This window comes from Heloderma suspectum, chromosome 6, assembly GCF_057233095.1.
Source record: "Heloderma suspectum isolate Gila_16-S chromosome 6, 16-S_ref, whole genome shotgun sequence".
In the NCBI taxonomy this organism is placed as follows: Eukaryota; Metazoa; Chordata; class Lepidosauria; order Squamata; family Helodermatidae; genus Heloderma; species Heloderma suspectum.
Genome location: NC_139463.1, coordinates 126,271,244 through 126,285,782, shown reverse-complemented (window position 1 = coordinate 126,285,782; position 14,539 = coordinate 126,271,244). Strand labels below are relative to the sequence as shown.

Genomic DNA, 14,539 nt, shown 5'->3' with positions numbered 1-14,539 from the left:
TGGAAGAGGACTGTGGAGCAGCAAAAGTGGGGCGTTCTGTGGCAAGGAAGGCGGAAATGCTGGTACGACACAGCCTATGTGTCATCTGGCAGCAGCTTCCCATGCTTCTCCTTCCCACAGCTGGACAGCCGAAATGCTGTCTAGCCACAAGTGCAGGGTGGCTGAAGCGTGGAGGGGATGATCCTCTCCATGCTTCTCCTGCCCTGCATTGGGTAGGCGGTTGCCTCCGAGTTTGGAGGCAGCTGCCTATCCTGTTAGGATTGTGCCCTCTGAAGCCCATTAAGTTTTGGGCGTCTTAAATATTAAACTATTTTTCCAGCATCTTGAGACTAGTTCTCTCTTTTTGGATCTAGTTTGGATGCTTCCCAGTTTTCTCATACTTGTAGGATATATGTAGCAAGAGCAGTACGATCTTCAGCCCACTGAATGATAGGCAGCGTGTGCTTATCCTTTCTTGACCTGCTGAACTTTGCAGCTAAGAAACTAGTACCTGAATTTGCTTTTTTCCTCTTCCCTCCAAATCTGTTTTCCTTTTGTGTTGCGTCTTTTAGATTGGAAGCCTGAGGGCAGGCACTGTTTTATTCATTTTTCTCTTTGTGAGCCAGTCTGGGAGCCTTTTTGGCTGGAGAGTGGGATTAAAATGCTACAAATAAAGACATGCCCAATTGCTCCCTGCCCCCTCCCCCCAGCACTGTGAACGACACATCCAGACCTTGCAGCACCGAATCTTGGAGCTGCAGCAGCAGCTGGCCATCGCCATCTCGGCCGACAAGAAGAAAGACAGCATGATTGAGCAGCTGGATAAGGTGAGCCTGGAGTTGGGGGGAAAGGAACAGAGCGGAATGGGCCAGAGTCTATGGGTCGGCGAGGGGGAGAGGGGGTTGGATTGTGAAACTGATGCAGGATGTGATTGGGAAACTGCACAAAAGCCAGGAAACCAGCAACAATTGGTGGTTGGGGGGAAAGCGGTGGGGCCAGGAGATGGAGGCATGGCCCCCTGGGGAAGCCCAGTGGGCCAGACTGGGGCCTCAGGTGGGTTGGATTTGGCCCATGGGCTTGAGGTTCCTCTCCCCCGAGCAAGGGGTCTCTCTCACCCCATCAGCCCCTGCATTGGACCTCTGGTGGAGCCTCCTGTTCTCCCCTCCACAGACCCTGGCCAAAGTGGTGGAGGGCTGGAACCACCACGAGGCTGAGCGGACAGCGGCGCTACGCAGGCTGCAGGCTGAGAAGGAGGCGGCGGAGCAGGCGCTGGGCAGGCAGAAGCAGGTGGGGCTTGGGCCGGGTGCCTCGGTGGGCCAGCAGGACTGGATTCTCTCTTCTCTCACCAGCCATGGCCTTGGAGGCGTCCTGCTCCTTGCACCTGCGCTGGATCAAACCAGTGATCTGTCTGCTTTGGAGGCAGCGTGGAGCCAGTTCCACGTCTCCTTGAGAAAGCATCTGACTCTTTTCTTCTTCTGCCTTAGAAAACGTCAGAGACCAAAGGGCGCCTCGAAGAAGCCTTGTCTGCCCTCGACCGAGAGCAGCAAGCAGCCAGCCAGTACTGCAAGGAGAAGGAGGCGCTGGTAAGAAACCATCTCCCCTGACACCTTCTCAGCCTTCGAGCTCCTGGGGCAGTGTGGGGCACCTCAAATCCTGCCCTGCTGGGGTCCCAGTTTGGCCTCTGAGGTTCCCCAGATGGCCACTCCCCCTTTCCCGTGGCCCAGCCCCCTTTTCCCTGACCACTGGTCATTTGGTGGTTTCTGGGCTTTTGTGCAGTTTTCCCCCTTCTAAAACATTGAAACGCCTCTCCTAAGGCTGACTTACTGGCAAAAGAGCTTGAAGCTTCAGTGCACCAGTATTTTGGGCTCCACCCATTTTGCCTTCGGCCCCACCCACCACTGGAATGCAGCCCCCAATTGCTTCTCTGAAATTTAATTCGGCCCCCGGGCTGAAAGCGTTTCCCCACCCCAATCCAAAGTCCTAAGGCTGCAGTCCTTACCAGGCAGTGAGCCCCAATGAGCTGAATGGGACTTACTTCTGCGTAAACATGCTTTGGTTTGCACTGCAAGCTTTGCAGGATCAGGAGAGCCCTGCCTGCGGCTCTTTGCCCTGAGAGCAAAACACGGGCATTCCTGCTCAGGGGCAGGGTCCTTCTGACTGCCAAACGCTGAGGGCAAGCATCGGGGCCTGGCCCTCTCCCATGGCGCCCACTTGGGCGCTTCGTGGAGCACTGCACCGAGCCGGATCCAGTGGGGCCGTGCTCATGGCGGAGCCGAGAAGGACTGCCCTGTTCCCTCTCTCTCCCCCTGCTAGGAGGAGGAGAAGGCCTCGCTGTCGTGCAGCCTGCAGGCAGAGCATCGTCGCGTGCACAGCCTGGAGACCGAGTGGGACCTGGAGCACCGCCAGCAGGAGGCGCTGCGGGCCACGCTGGAGGAGCAGCAGAGGGGCTGGGCCCAGCGCGAGAGGCAGCTGGAGCAACAGCACCAGGCGCTGGAGGAGGAGAGTCGGGCCCAGCTTGACAAGGAGAAGGTGGGAGAGCAGGGCTTTTCCTGTCCCTTCTGAACCAGCCTTCCCCAAACTGGCACCCCCCAGATGTGTTGGGTTACAGATCCCATCATCCCTAGCCGGCCAGTGGCCATGTTGGCTGGGGGTTATAGGATTTGCGGTGCTGCACATCTGGAGGGCACCAGGCTGGGGAAGGCTGATCCAGATGCACGGACTACAGTGAAGGCCCCAATCCCACTTCCTTGCAAGTAGCCCCATTGAGCTCAGGCTCTTCAAAGAAACAAGCAGGGCATCAGGCAGCTGCAATCCTAAGCTGGCTTACTTGGGAGGAAATCCCATCACATCCCACAGGATGCTCTTCTTTCTTCTGATCGTGTCATTCTTAATGTGATGCCGTGGATGGGTGGGGACAGCTTCCCTGCCTCGAGGAGCTTACAGTCTAAAAGCCAGGCCAAGGGAGACACCAGGGGAAGGGGAGGCAGAGAGAAACAGGGCCGTCAAGGCCTTTGTGGCTGCAGCTTTGCTGAATTGAAGCCAGGAGGTGCAGCAGGGCAAGGGGCTGGGCAGATGAATGGGGAGGCAGCTCTGGAGACCCAGACGAGGCACTTATAAAACACAGACCTGCCAAGATCCTCTTCTACGTCTGCTCCAGTTCTCCTGGCTCTCTTTCAGAATGGTCTCTCAGTGGAATAACCCAGCTCCATCCATTCTCGGCCCAGCCTCTCACCTTCATTTCCACTGGTGCTGGAGGCCGGTGGATTCAAGGATGAGAGCCGTGGCCAGGTTCTGTGACTGAGGATAGGTGGAATGAGAAATATGAGTGGGGGCTGCATTGGGGATTTTGGCAGTGAGGGAAGGGTTCTTCACTATTTGATTTCTTACTTGGCTGTTTAGCCAAAGCATCCCAGCAAAGAACAGAGAAGACTCACAGTCCCCCTGTAACAGGGGTCCCCCAACTCTTTTGGGCTGGTGGGCACTTTGGGGTTTTGAGAGTGTGTCATGGACACTGTCACAAAATGGCTGCCCAGGGTGGGCATGGCCAGTCACAAAAAAACCAGTTCCCAGAAGGCAAACGGGTGAAGCTTAAAGAAGAATAACTTGCTCAAGAACCCAAGTACAAGGCAGATGTTCCAAAGCACAAAACCACTCTTTTGAACCCACAGTTTTCTGCTCCAACATCTGTTTCACAGAAGGCAAACTGATGAGGCTCAGAGAGAAGAACTCAAGCTTTTTGGCCAAGATACAAACCAGAGGTGGAGGCGGAGCCCCAAATGCCAGCTCAAATATTTGCACCCACAATGCACAACAAAATACCCATTACACAGAAGACAAACTAGCAATGCTTAGAGAAACACACACGCAGACTACCCCCTCACCCCGCAAAACCCAGGTGAAACATCCACAAACCACCACCACTCCAGGCAAAATACACACGCGTGCACACAACCCCAAGCAGAACACACACACACTCAGACAGGTGCATGCTCTACATTAAAAAAACCAGGCAAAACAAATACAGCACAGGCAAAAGCCTCCGTTGCTCTCCGCCACCTCTCTTGCCCTCCAGGATGCTTTCTGTCACACACACGCAGCCAACTTCTTTCTTGGTAGCTGGACACACCACAAATCAAAGCACTGGGCTGCAGCCACCCACCGGTTTTATTTTCTAAGAATGCATCTGCGGTCCAGAGGTGTTCCTGGAAACAAAGGCACTAAATAAAAACAGAAACTCCTTTTAAGAAGTCAGGTGGGGCAGGGAGCCTGGCGGTCACCAAGGGAGCTGCCCAGGGGCATCATGTTGGGGCCCCCAGCTCTTGCCAAATGCACTCCAACATTTCAAGGGGCGTGGCCTTTCCTGTCTAGGGGGCAGGGCTGACCTGGGCTCCGCCCTGGAGCTGGAGCTTCTTACTCTGCAGCATGGAAGCAGAGAAGGGCTTGTTTGCCATGGAGTCCCAGGGCTGGGAAGAGCTGCAGTTGATTCAGCCCCCCGGTATGAAGAAAAAGAAGCCCTCCCAATCAGTGAGTTGTGAGGTGGAGATGCCTCATCCCAGGGCCAAGAGTAGATTCAGCTCCAGCCAGAGGGGAGGGAGGTCACAGCTGACGAGCCAGCCAACCAACTGTTCTCTGTGGGATTCCAGTCTGATCTTAGATAATGAGAGTAGGGAAGACCTCTGTGGAAATCCAGCTCTGGATTAAGCACACATATTGGGGCAGTTTCCCATGTGCCCTTTCCCCCTTTCCTGTTTTAGCATTTCCTGCTTCAGCTTCCATTTTAAAGTTTCTAGTCCTCAGTGGGTTAGAGAGGAGCTTAAAGTATGGTTGAGCTTGTCCCTATTAGAATTGTCTCCTGGTCAGGGGTGGAACTTCAGCCAAGTTGTTTGTCTGACCCTGTGGCTTACTGCTTCTCTTCAGTGTAGTTTCAAATGGCTTCCTGTTCCTGGAAGGCTTAAGAAGGTGCTTAAAGAGACCCGTGCATGTTAATAGCGAGTCTTATGATCCGCATGAGGTATGTGTGAAAGTGACCCCAAGGGGTGTGTGTGGGGTGTGTGTATGGTGTGCTCCCTAGAGAACGACTTCCTCGCCATCTTAAGAACATGTTGATTCAGCTGGGTTCTCCTCATGTGGCCCTGCAGATGTTGTTGGCCTACAACTCCCATGATCCCTCACCATTTGCTATGCTGGCTAGGGCTGATGGGAGTTGTTGGCCACAACATCTAGAGGGCCACAAGTGGTCACCTGCTGTTCATCTGTTCTCCAGTGAGTGGTATTGAGAGGCATGCTCCCTCTGATGGAAATGGGATATAGCCATCATGACTCAGTAGCCACTGAAAGCCTCCTTCTCCGTCTTCAAACCTGAAAGGGAACTGCAGTGGCTGGGGGCGGGGCGGGGCGGGGCGGGGGGAGACCAGTTTGGCCCCACTCGGGAATGCCGTTTCTTTTCCTTACGTGGCTCCTGTGTGCTTCGTAAGCCACATAACAGGTAAGCGGTTCACCAGCGGAAGCTTTTGCAGTCGCCATGTCACTTGCTGCATTTCTGCCTCTCGGTCAGGCAGCAGTGAAAAGTCCAGAGTCCCTGCCAGAAAAGAAAATGGAGGGAGCAATTGTAGATCTTCAAATAGAAAAACAGCTTAGCAACCTGTTTTTAAAGAATAATTGCAAATCCAGTCTTCTGCCCATTTCTGTCTGCATCGCTTTCCTGCTGTTCTTGCAACCTACCCAGCTGTGTTGGTTTGGATTCAGATTTTTTAGCGATTATCATAGTGTAAGCATTCCGTTTGTGAAGTGCTGCCGCAGAAGACAGTAGCAACTGCCTGACCTTACCCTGCTTTGATAGAGTAATCCCCAGTTGCTGCTAAGCCTCCGCCTGGGTCTCCACCCTTTGGCAAGCCTTCCCACTAGTATCCCCCTCCAGGTGGCTGGTCCCAGGTGGGAACAGACCGAAAAACAAAATCTCATTTTCTCTCCTCCTCCTCCCCTCCCTGCTTTTGAGATTAATTGTAAATCGATCCAATCAGCACTGTTTTCCATTGTTATTCTGTGTGCTGTATTTGAGTTGGTTGCCATGAAACCTTCACTTTTGGAGGGTGGGGCAGCAGAAGGAAAAGGTGTCCACCCCCTCCCCCAGCCAGAAATGCTTCTTCTCCCATCTCGATCAAAAGTAGAGGAGCTCCTGAAAATTTGGAATGGTTTGGACATGACACTCAGTGGTGCTTGTAGTGCAGACCGATGAAGGGATTCTGTAAATGGGATGTCCGCCTCCTCTCCTAACTAAGGCTCCTGTCTTTAAGCATGTTCCCTGGATACAACCATCAATTGGTGCAGCAATGAGGGAAATGTTGCATCAGTTGAATTTCCTGCCATCGTGCAGCTGTGAAAAGCACAGACTACTCTGTTAGAAAAGGAACTGTAAAGGTTTTAATGGCCAGTGCCCATGCTGGCTGGGGATGATGGGAGTTGCACTCCAAGACGTCTGGACTGCACCAGGATGGGGGAAGGCTGGATTTTACCATATGGAAAGCTTCTGTTTGAGTGCTGTGAAATGATTCACTGAATCTGTCCAGTGCCCAATTGAATTATCCTGAAGCAAGTTAATTCTAGCTTCTCATGAAGCTTGTCTCACGTAGATGGGGGTGGGTGGGTGAGAACTGCCCAGTTGTTAAGTCATCCGTCTCTGGGAGGGAAACAACTGATGCTTGGCCTTTTCAGTGTGGGGCTTTGCCTCTGCCAACAAAGCCTTCTGTAAATCCAAATAATTTCAGTGGCACTTAATTGGTACATGCACAACAACTCGCTGTGGTTTTGGGCTCTGGCCAGGGGCAAAGTTTAATCTGAGTTTATTTATTTATTTAAAAATTTCTATCCCGCCCTATATCATTAAGATCTCAGGGTGGCATACAGATAAAATCAATGTAAACAGTATAAAACAATAAATAATTTATACACCAAAAGACATATTAAACTATTAAACAAGCTAAAACCAGTTAAAATCTAAAACAGTACAACAGTTAAAACAATATGCTAGGGTGTGCATTTAGCCCTCAAAGGCTTTGGTAAAAAGCCACATTTTTACTTGGTGTTGAAATGAGACCAATGCCTGTGCCAACGGCCTCCAGCAGGAGGGCATTCCACAAGCGGAGAGCCACAGCAGAGAAGGCCCTCTCCCACATCCCACCATAGTGTATGTCTTGTACTGGTGGGATGCAGAGGAGGGCCCCTCCAACAGATCTCAGTTCTTGGGCAGGCATATATAGGGAGAGGTGCTCCCTCAAATATCAAGGTCCCAAGCCACTTAGGGCTTTAAATGTCATCACCAAAACCTTGAATTCCGACTGGAAGCATATTGGCAGCCAGGGCGATTCCTTTAAAACTGGTTTTTATGAGGTGGTTCTTATATGGTTTTTATGAGGTGGGATGTTTGCTTTAGTAACGTTTTGTTGTGCTCTTTTATTTGTCCTAATGGGTGTTGGGTCATAATTCACCTTTTCCCCCTCTTAGTTGCTTTGCGTCTGCCTTGGGAAAGAAAAGCAAGTTCTCAGTGGAGCAAACATGCATACTCCCAGCATATTCGTGCTGTGTTGGCTTGGCACTGGAGCTGTGAGCCATGAGCTGAGCAGGCTCCTTCCTATATTTGGAAGGAGAAGCTGGCATGGGATGGAAGGTGCCCTTGAGGGGCGCCCTCCTTGTGGCTGGGTGCCCAGCGGCTGCTCACAATGTGTCCTCTGCTTCTCCCCACCCCTGTCTAGGCAGCGACCCAGCGGGAAGCTCAGAAGGCTGCAGATGCCCAGCGCGTCCTGGCCTCCGTGCAGTCGGAAGTGCAAGGCCTCGAGGGCGAGCTGGAGGCCGTGCGCCGGGAGAGGGACAATCTGAAGATGGAGATGAGCTTGGTTAAGGTAGAGCAGATGGGGGCCCTCCGCACTCAGAGGCTACTTCTGGGGTGGGGGAAGAGCAAATAAAAGTCGTGATCGTTGCCCCATTCCCAGTGTATGGTAGGGAAGAGGGCATTCTGGTTGTGCAGCTCCTCCCTGTGCTGCAGACCCGTGACTTAAGGGGCGGGGAGCCTTACCCCAAACATATTTTTTGACTGTAATTATTGAAGGTGCCATCCTGAATGGAACCCAGTGACCTGGGCTGGAGCATATTTCTCTTTAATTCAAGGACTTTCAACTTCAGTGAGAAGCTTTGAACTTGGCGCGTGTGAACTCCTTGAGCACTAGGAGCATGCCAAGCTCTAACCACAGCATTGGAAGCGTGAAGTAAACATACTCCCCCCACCCCACCCCACCCCACCCTGCTCCCCTTCTCTTCCTAGGCGCGTTATGAAGCACAGAAGGTAAAGCTGGAGTCGGAGTTGAAGGTGGCATTAGAACAGCGGGTGACAGAACGCCTGGCTGAGATTCACGAGGACAGCTTACGCCAGATGAGTGCCGTGCGGGATCAGCACAGGTGGGCGGGGGCCTGTCTGTCTTTGCCTCTGGCCAGGGGCAGCCCTCGCCCTTAGGTGCCACCCCCAACAGTGAACTGTGCTTCCTGGAGATGGCCCCTTTGTTCCGTGGCGCCACCCCACCTGGTTCTCTGTTTCCGTTCAGCTGCCTTGGCTGTTATCCCTGCCTGTCTTGTGGGCTGTCAAGCATCTTCTTCCTCCCTCAGTCACATCCTTCCCCACTCCCCCTGCCCCCAGAAGTCTTGCTCTGACTCCCACCCCAGCTTCTGTGTTTTCATTAGGAATTTGTAACACACTCATGGGGGCTGTTCTGCAACTATAAGGACCAGAAACCTGTTTGTTCCCTTTTGAAAAGCCCAGGCTCTCAGTAGCAAGGTGCTCTCATGCTTGTGTGTGCGCGTGCACATGCAGAAACATGAAACACGCATAGCCATGAGCATATATTTTCTGCCCTTTGGCCTCCAGTCTTCTTTTGCTGCCCACTGTCCTTCCTGTGGCTTACATCTGTTGCAGCTACAGAATAGCAGAAACAAACTGTGTGCTGTAAAACTGTGGGCAAAGTAGGGACCCTGGGGGTGAAAGGCTTCCCCTCCCGTGATTGTCTTCTGGTGCATAAGAACACAAAAAAGGGTCCATGTAGTCCAGCCTTCTGTTCACACAGTGGCCAACTAGCTGCCCGCTGGAAATCCACAAGCAGGACAGGAGTGCAACAGCACCCTCCCACCCATGTTCCCCAGCAACATAGGCATCCTGCCTCTGATACAGAGGTATTGCCATCAAGACCAGTAGCCATTGATAGTCTTCTCCTCTAGAATTTATCCAACCCCCTTCTAAAGCCATCCAAAGTGGTGGCCATCACCACATTCTGTGGCAGCAATTTCCATAGTTTAACTCTGCGCTGTGTGAAGGAGTCCTTCCTTTTATCCCGAATCTCCCACCAATCAGCTTCATGGATGGCCCCAGGTTCTAGTATTATAAGAGAGGGAGAAAAATGCCTTCCTGTCCACTTTCTCCACACCATACATCATTTTGTACACCTCTCTCATGTCTTCCCTCCTTTGCCTTTTCTCTAAGCTAAACAATCCCAGATGTTGTAACCACTGCTCCAGCCCTTTGATGATTTTAGAGACTGACTGATCAGTCAGTCATTCTCTCTCCCTCTCACGCACCACTCTCACTCTTTCCCTCTCCCCCCCTTCTGATCCAGGCAACTGTCTAGTGTTACTCCGAGAGCTGCAGGTGTGTAAACCCTTCTATTTTGTCTAAAACATTAGCTGAGGCGCTATGGGTAAAATCTAACATATGTTCTACTTAGAGTAGACCCACTGAAAAGAATGGGATTTAAGTTAGTGACGACTAACTTAAGTCCCATTCATTTCAATAGGTCGTCTCTAAGTAGAACTTAGGTTGGATTTTATCCAGCATACCTAGGAGCCGAAGAAAACAGAACCTTCATTGACTTATTCCCTACGCTCTTACAAATTAAGCTATCTTAAATATTTCCCAGTCCCTTGGGTTGGACGTTCTGTTTTTAGGCTGACTGGTCCCTTATCCAGGTACTTGAGGGGAACATCCACACAGATCTTGATGTTTCAGGCCACCTATGTATTTGTAATCCTGAGTGCCACTTTTATGTTGCTTAAATTAGCACACTTTTTAGTTAACAACTGACTGGAAAACTGAGCTCAAGATTCAAGATGGCTCCTCTTGAACTAACGCCTGCCTTGCTACTTAATCTGGCAAAACCTTCTGGCAAACGATCTTGGGACACACTAGAGCACCTTTCTCTGACCCGGGGCCCTCCAGTCATTTGGGACTTCAACTCTCATCAGCCCCAGCCAGCACAGCCAGCGGTCAGCAGTCCTGGGAATTGTAGTCCAAAACCACTGGAGGGCACCAAGTTGGCAAATGCTACACTGGAGGTTTGCTTTGTGGACAGCCCATTTTTTCTCTTGGCAGGAAGCAGCTGTTGGAGCTCAGCAGCCACCACGAGAAGGAGTTGGCTGGCCAGCTAGCCCAGTTCAAGTCTGACCTGGCTGAGAGAGAGGAGCGGCAGCGGCACCTCACTGAGGACTACGAGCGCAGGTATCTACCTTCAGGGGGCAGCTGCCTCTGTCTGGGGTGTATTGAGTCAGAGGGGATGATGAGCGGGTGGGCGGGGAAAGGAAGAGTCTGTCTGTATGTACGTATTTATTACATTTCTGTACCATCCAATAGCCGAAGCTCTCTGGACAGTTCACAACAGTTAAAACCATAAAATGCAGCATGGTACAATATAAAAGTTTACAACTACAGTATAAAATAAAACTAAAAACCAAAATAAAATCTAGCAGGAATGCAAAAATTTAAAATACAGATTTAAAATAACAGAAACTGGAAGAGTAAAAGGGCTGGGAAAATAAAGCTTCCCCTGGCACCAGAAAGAGCACAACATAGGCACCATGTGAGCCTCTCTTGGAAGCTCATTCCACAACCGGGGTGCTACAACAGAAAAGGCCCTCTTCTCAGTAGCCACCCTCACTTTCTTTGGCAGGGGTTCCCAGAGAAGGACTGCTGAAGACGATCTTAGGGTCTGGGCAGGTATATAAGGGAGGAGTTGATCCTTCAGGTAACCTGGCCCCAAACCGTTCAGGTTTTTTAATGTTCATACAAGCACTTTGAATCAGGCCCGGACATGGACTGGCATAATATGATCGCATTGACCAGTCCCTCTTAACAATCTTCTCGCTGCCTTTTTTTATGACCAGCTGAAGTTTCCAGGACGTTTTCAAAGGCAGCCTCATGTAATTACTGGATTGCAGTAATCCAGACGAGAGGTTACCAGAGCATGGATACCTGTAGCCAGGCTGTCTCTGTAAAGACATAGTTGGTAGAATCATAGAATAGTAGGGTTGGAAGGGGCCTACAAGACTGTCGAGTCCAGCCCCCTACTTAATGCCGGAATCCAACTCGGAGCATCCCCGACAGATGGCTGTCCAGCCTCGTCTTGAATGCCTCCAGTGTGGGAGAGCCCACCATCTCCTTAGGTAATTGGTTCCATTGTCGTATTGCTCTGACAGTCAGGAAGTTTCTCCTGATGTTCAGCCGGAATCTGGCTTCCGGTAACTTGAGCCCATGATTCCGTGTCCTGCATTCTGGGATAATGGAGAAGAGATCCTGGCCTTCCTCTCTGTGACAACCTTTCAAGTAGTTGAAGAGCACTATCATATCTCCCCTTGGTCTTCTCTTCTCAAGGCTAAACACACCCAGTTCTTTCAGTCTGTCTTCATAGGGCTTTGTTTCCAGTCCCCCAGTCATCTTAGTTGCCCTCCTCTGAACCCTTTCCAGCTTGTATGCATCCTTCTTAAAGTGCGACGCCCAGAACTGGACACAGTACTCCAGATGAGGCCTAACCAGTGCTGAGTAGAGGGGAACTAGGACTTCCCGGGATTTGGAAGCTATGCTTCTATTAATGCAGCCCCAAATAGCATTTGCCTTTTTTGCAGCCACATCACATTGTTGGCTCATATTCAGCTGATCCAAGTACATCAGCCTAAGCTGATAAAAGGTGCTCCATGCCACCGAGTCCACCTGTGACAATGCTGCATCCAAGAGCAGCCCCAAACTATGAACCTGATCCTTTAGGGGGAATGCAGCCCCCTCCAGAACAGGTGAACCTCCTAACAGCCTTCTCCAACCTGGTGCCCTCCCGATTGCCCATGTGGGCTGGGAATGATGGGAGTTGTAGTCCAACACATCTGGAGGGCACTGGGCTGGGGACGGCTGATGCGCAGGGGTGGTGAGTGAAGAGGGAGCCGCTTGAAGGCATTGAAAAGGAAGGATCTTTTCTGAAAAAAAAATGGGGGGGGGAGGAAATAAACACTTAATTTTACTTGTGGGTTTGGTGGTTCTGGACAGTTTTAGGTGTACCTTGTTATATCAGTCACCTTGGGGGGACTGTTCTGGCTCAAACTTTCTTTCTGGGCTGGGTTGAGACGAGGAGATGCATCTGCTACAGTGCCCCCTCGCTTCGCCTCCTCCCCATCTAGCCAGCTGCTTCTCCTTCTTTCCCATCACTTCTGTGCTGGCTGGCAGGGGAGAGGGGTGTGGGGGGGGTGGGGGTAGTCCCAGGATTCCAGGCTCCCCCCACCCTTCTTGCCTTACAGCCATGGTGCCTTTTCCTTAACCCCATCCAGGATCTCCAAGCAGGAGGAAGAGATGCGGGAGCTGCAGGCCAGGTATCGGCGGCTGGAGGCCCAGCGAGCTGAGATGCTGAGCCAGTTCCAGGCCATGATGCAGGCGCACTGGAATGAGGCCCTGCGCCTCTTCGCTGGCGGCAGCAGCAGCATCTGCAACAAGGCTCAAGAGCAAGTGAGTGCCTCCCGCCCTTGCTACCCAGTCTTCCTTGCGTTCTGAAGAGAGCTGTCCTCTCTCCCGGCGTGCCCTGCTCCTCTAAGCCTAACAAGGGACTGGAGGGCTTGGGGGGTTGCTGGTGCAGGACAGAAGCTGAGAGAAGGAGTTAGAGTTGGGACATTCCAGCTTTAAATCTTTCCTGTTCCTTGAAAAGACTAGGTGCCCTCCCACCTATCTGCGATATGGACGGCAGAATACACAAAGTCAGTGTTGTAAATGTGAAGTATTATTTTGCCTTCAAGTGGATCCATTGTAAAACTCAATGGGTAGTAAAACAGTGCAGAACAGCCTTCCCCACCTGGTGCCCTCCAGATGTGTTGGACTACAACTCGTATGACAATCGAGGGTTGTCGTTACGTGCGAACTGTAGTTTAACTATGGGTTGTTAACCATGGACAGCCCAGAGTTCGCAACCCAACAACAAATTATGTCAATGTGTTATGTCAATGTGTTATGTTAACACATCATGTTAATGTTAATTATGTTATGTTGTTAATCATTAACAACTTCCTGGGTTGTTCATGATTAACAACCCATAGTTACACCATAATGCAGGGTTCACACATAACGACAACCCACAATTCAACGACAGCCCACAATTCAACGACAACCCACAACTCGACAAGTCCAATGCATCTGGAGGTGCAGGGTTTGCACATAACCACAACCCACAATTCAACGACAACCCGTACTTAACCCATACTCTGGGTTGTCGTTACATACAAACCAGGTCTATGTGTTGCTTACAGGGGCGGGGGCTTTCTTTAACCCCTTACCCTGCTCCCCTAGGATGCTCCTTCTGACCCAGACCTCGCCTCTGACCCGGAGTCTCTACAGCCCTCAGAATCTGTGACCAAGTCTCAGAAGGTGGAATCTCTTGGGAGCAGCCAGGGTGCCGGAGACTGCGAGGGGCCTGCATGGACCCAGGCAGTCCCCCTCCAGCCTCTTGCTCAGTGCAGCACATTGCAGGGGCCTTCCAAAGCCCTCGAAACGTCCATGCAGGATCCTTACCGGCACTTTCTACCTCTGCTGCCCGACATGGGGCGTGTCTCCTCAGAATTCAGCCGTGTTCTCAACTACAGCCTCCTCAGCCAGCAGGGCTTCCAGCAGCTGGAACCTCAAGCGGACACCACAGTAGCTGGTTCAGGTGTGTGTGTGTGTGTCTGTCTGCCAGCCACACTGATTCCTTGCTCTCCTCAAAACCACGGATAACTGTTAACAGCACTCCTGAATGAAAATGGTTCATTGTATTTCTTCGGGGAAAGCTGCAGTCTTATCAATGTGGATGCAGGGTTGCCCTGCTCATCAACTGACTGGTCAAATGTTGTCAGTTGACCTCCTATTACTAGATAGCAGTCAAATATGTCATTGCACAAATGGTAGCCAGCTTGTTAATGTCATTGTGGCTGGGGCGCAGGAATTCTTTCATCCTGAGGACTGAATTCCATTCTGAAGAAGTTCTTGGGGGCCACATTCCTGTGGTGGGTGGAGCACAAAGCCAAAGGGACAGGGCCAAAAATACCAGCACACTTTAGCTTCAAGCTCATGCTGCCAGGAACGAAGCTTGTGTAGAGTGATGCCAACCTTTTAGAAGGGGGGGAAAACTGTACAAAAAGCAGGAAACCACCAAGCGATCAGTGATTGGGGAAACCACTAAAAGATCAGATATGTAAATGTGGGCCTCCCACATTTCTCCCTCCCTCTCTCCCTTCCTTCCTTTTA

At 51.3% G+C, this 14,539-nt stretch overlaps 1 protein-coding gene across 5 annotated transcripts in view; it reads left to right on the top strand.

Moving 5' to 3' along the window:
* Window positions 1-14,539, top strand: part of CNTROB (centrobin, centriole duplication and spindle assembly protein) — a 51,933-nt gene that overhangs the window by 13,562 nt on the left and 23,832 nt on the right. For 3 of the 5 annotated variants that reach the window (XM_084806664.1, XM_084806669.1, XM_084806665.1), the window contains 9 exons: window positions 690-806; window positions 1,150-1,266; window positions 1,464-1,562; window positions 2,293-2,508; window positions 7,728-7,874; window positions 8,294-8,427; window positions 10,385-10,510; window positions 12,601-12,775; window positions 13,607-13,964. In XM_084806664.1, the coding sequence (XP_084662790.1) occupies window positions 690-806; window positions 1,150-1,266; window positions 1,464-1,562; window positions 2,293-2,508; window positions 7,728-7,874; window positions 8,294-8,427; window positions 10,385-10,510; window positions 12,601-12,775; window positions 13,607-13,964 (1,489 nt within the window). The remainder of the gene's footprint in view (window positions 1-689; window positions 807-1,149; window positions 1,267-1,463; window positions 1,563-2,292; window positions 2,509-7,727; window positions 7,875-8,293; window positions 8,428-10,384; window positions 10,511-12,600; window positions 12,776-13,606; window positions 13,965-14,539) is intronic. The other 2 variants (XM_084806666.1, XM_084806668.1) reach the window with 1 other exon arrangement.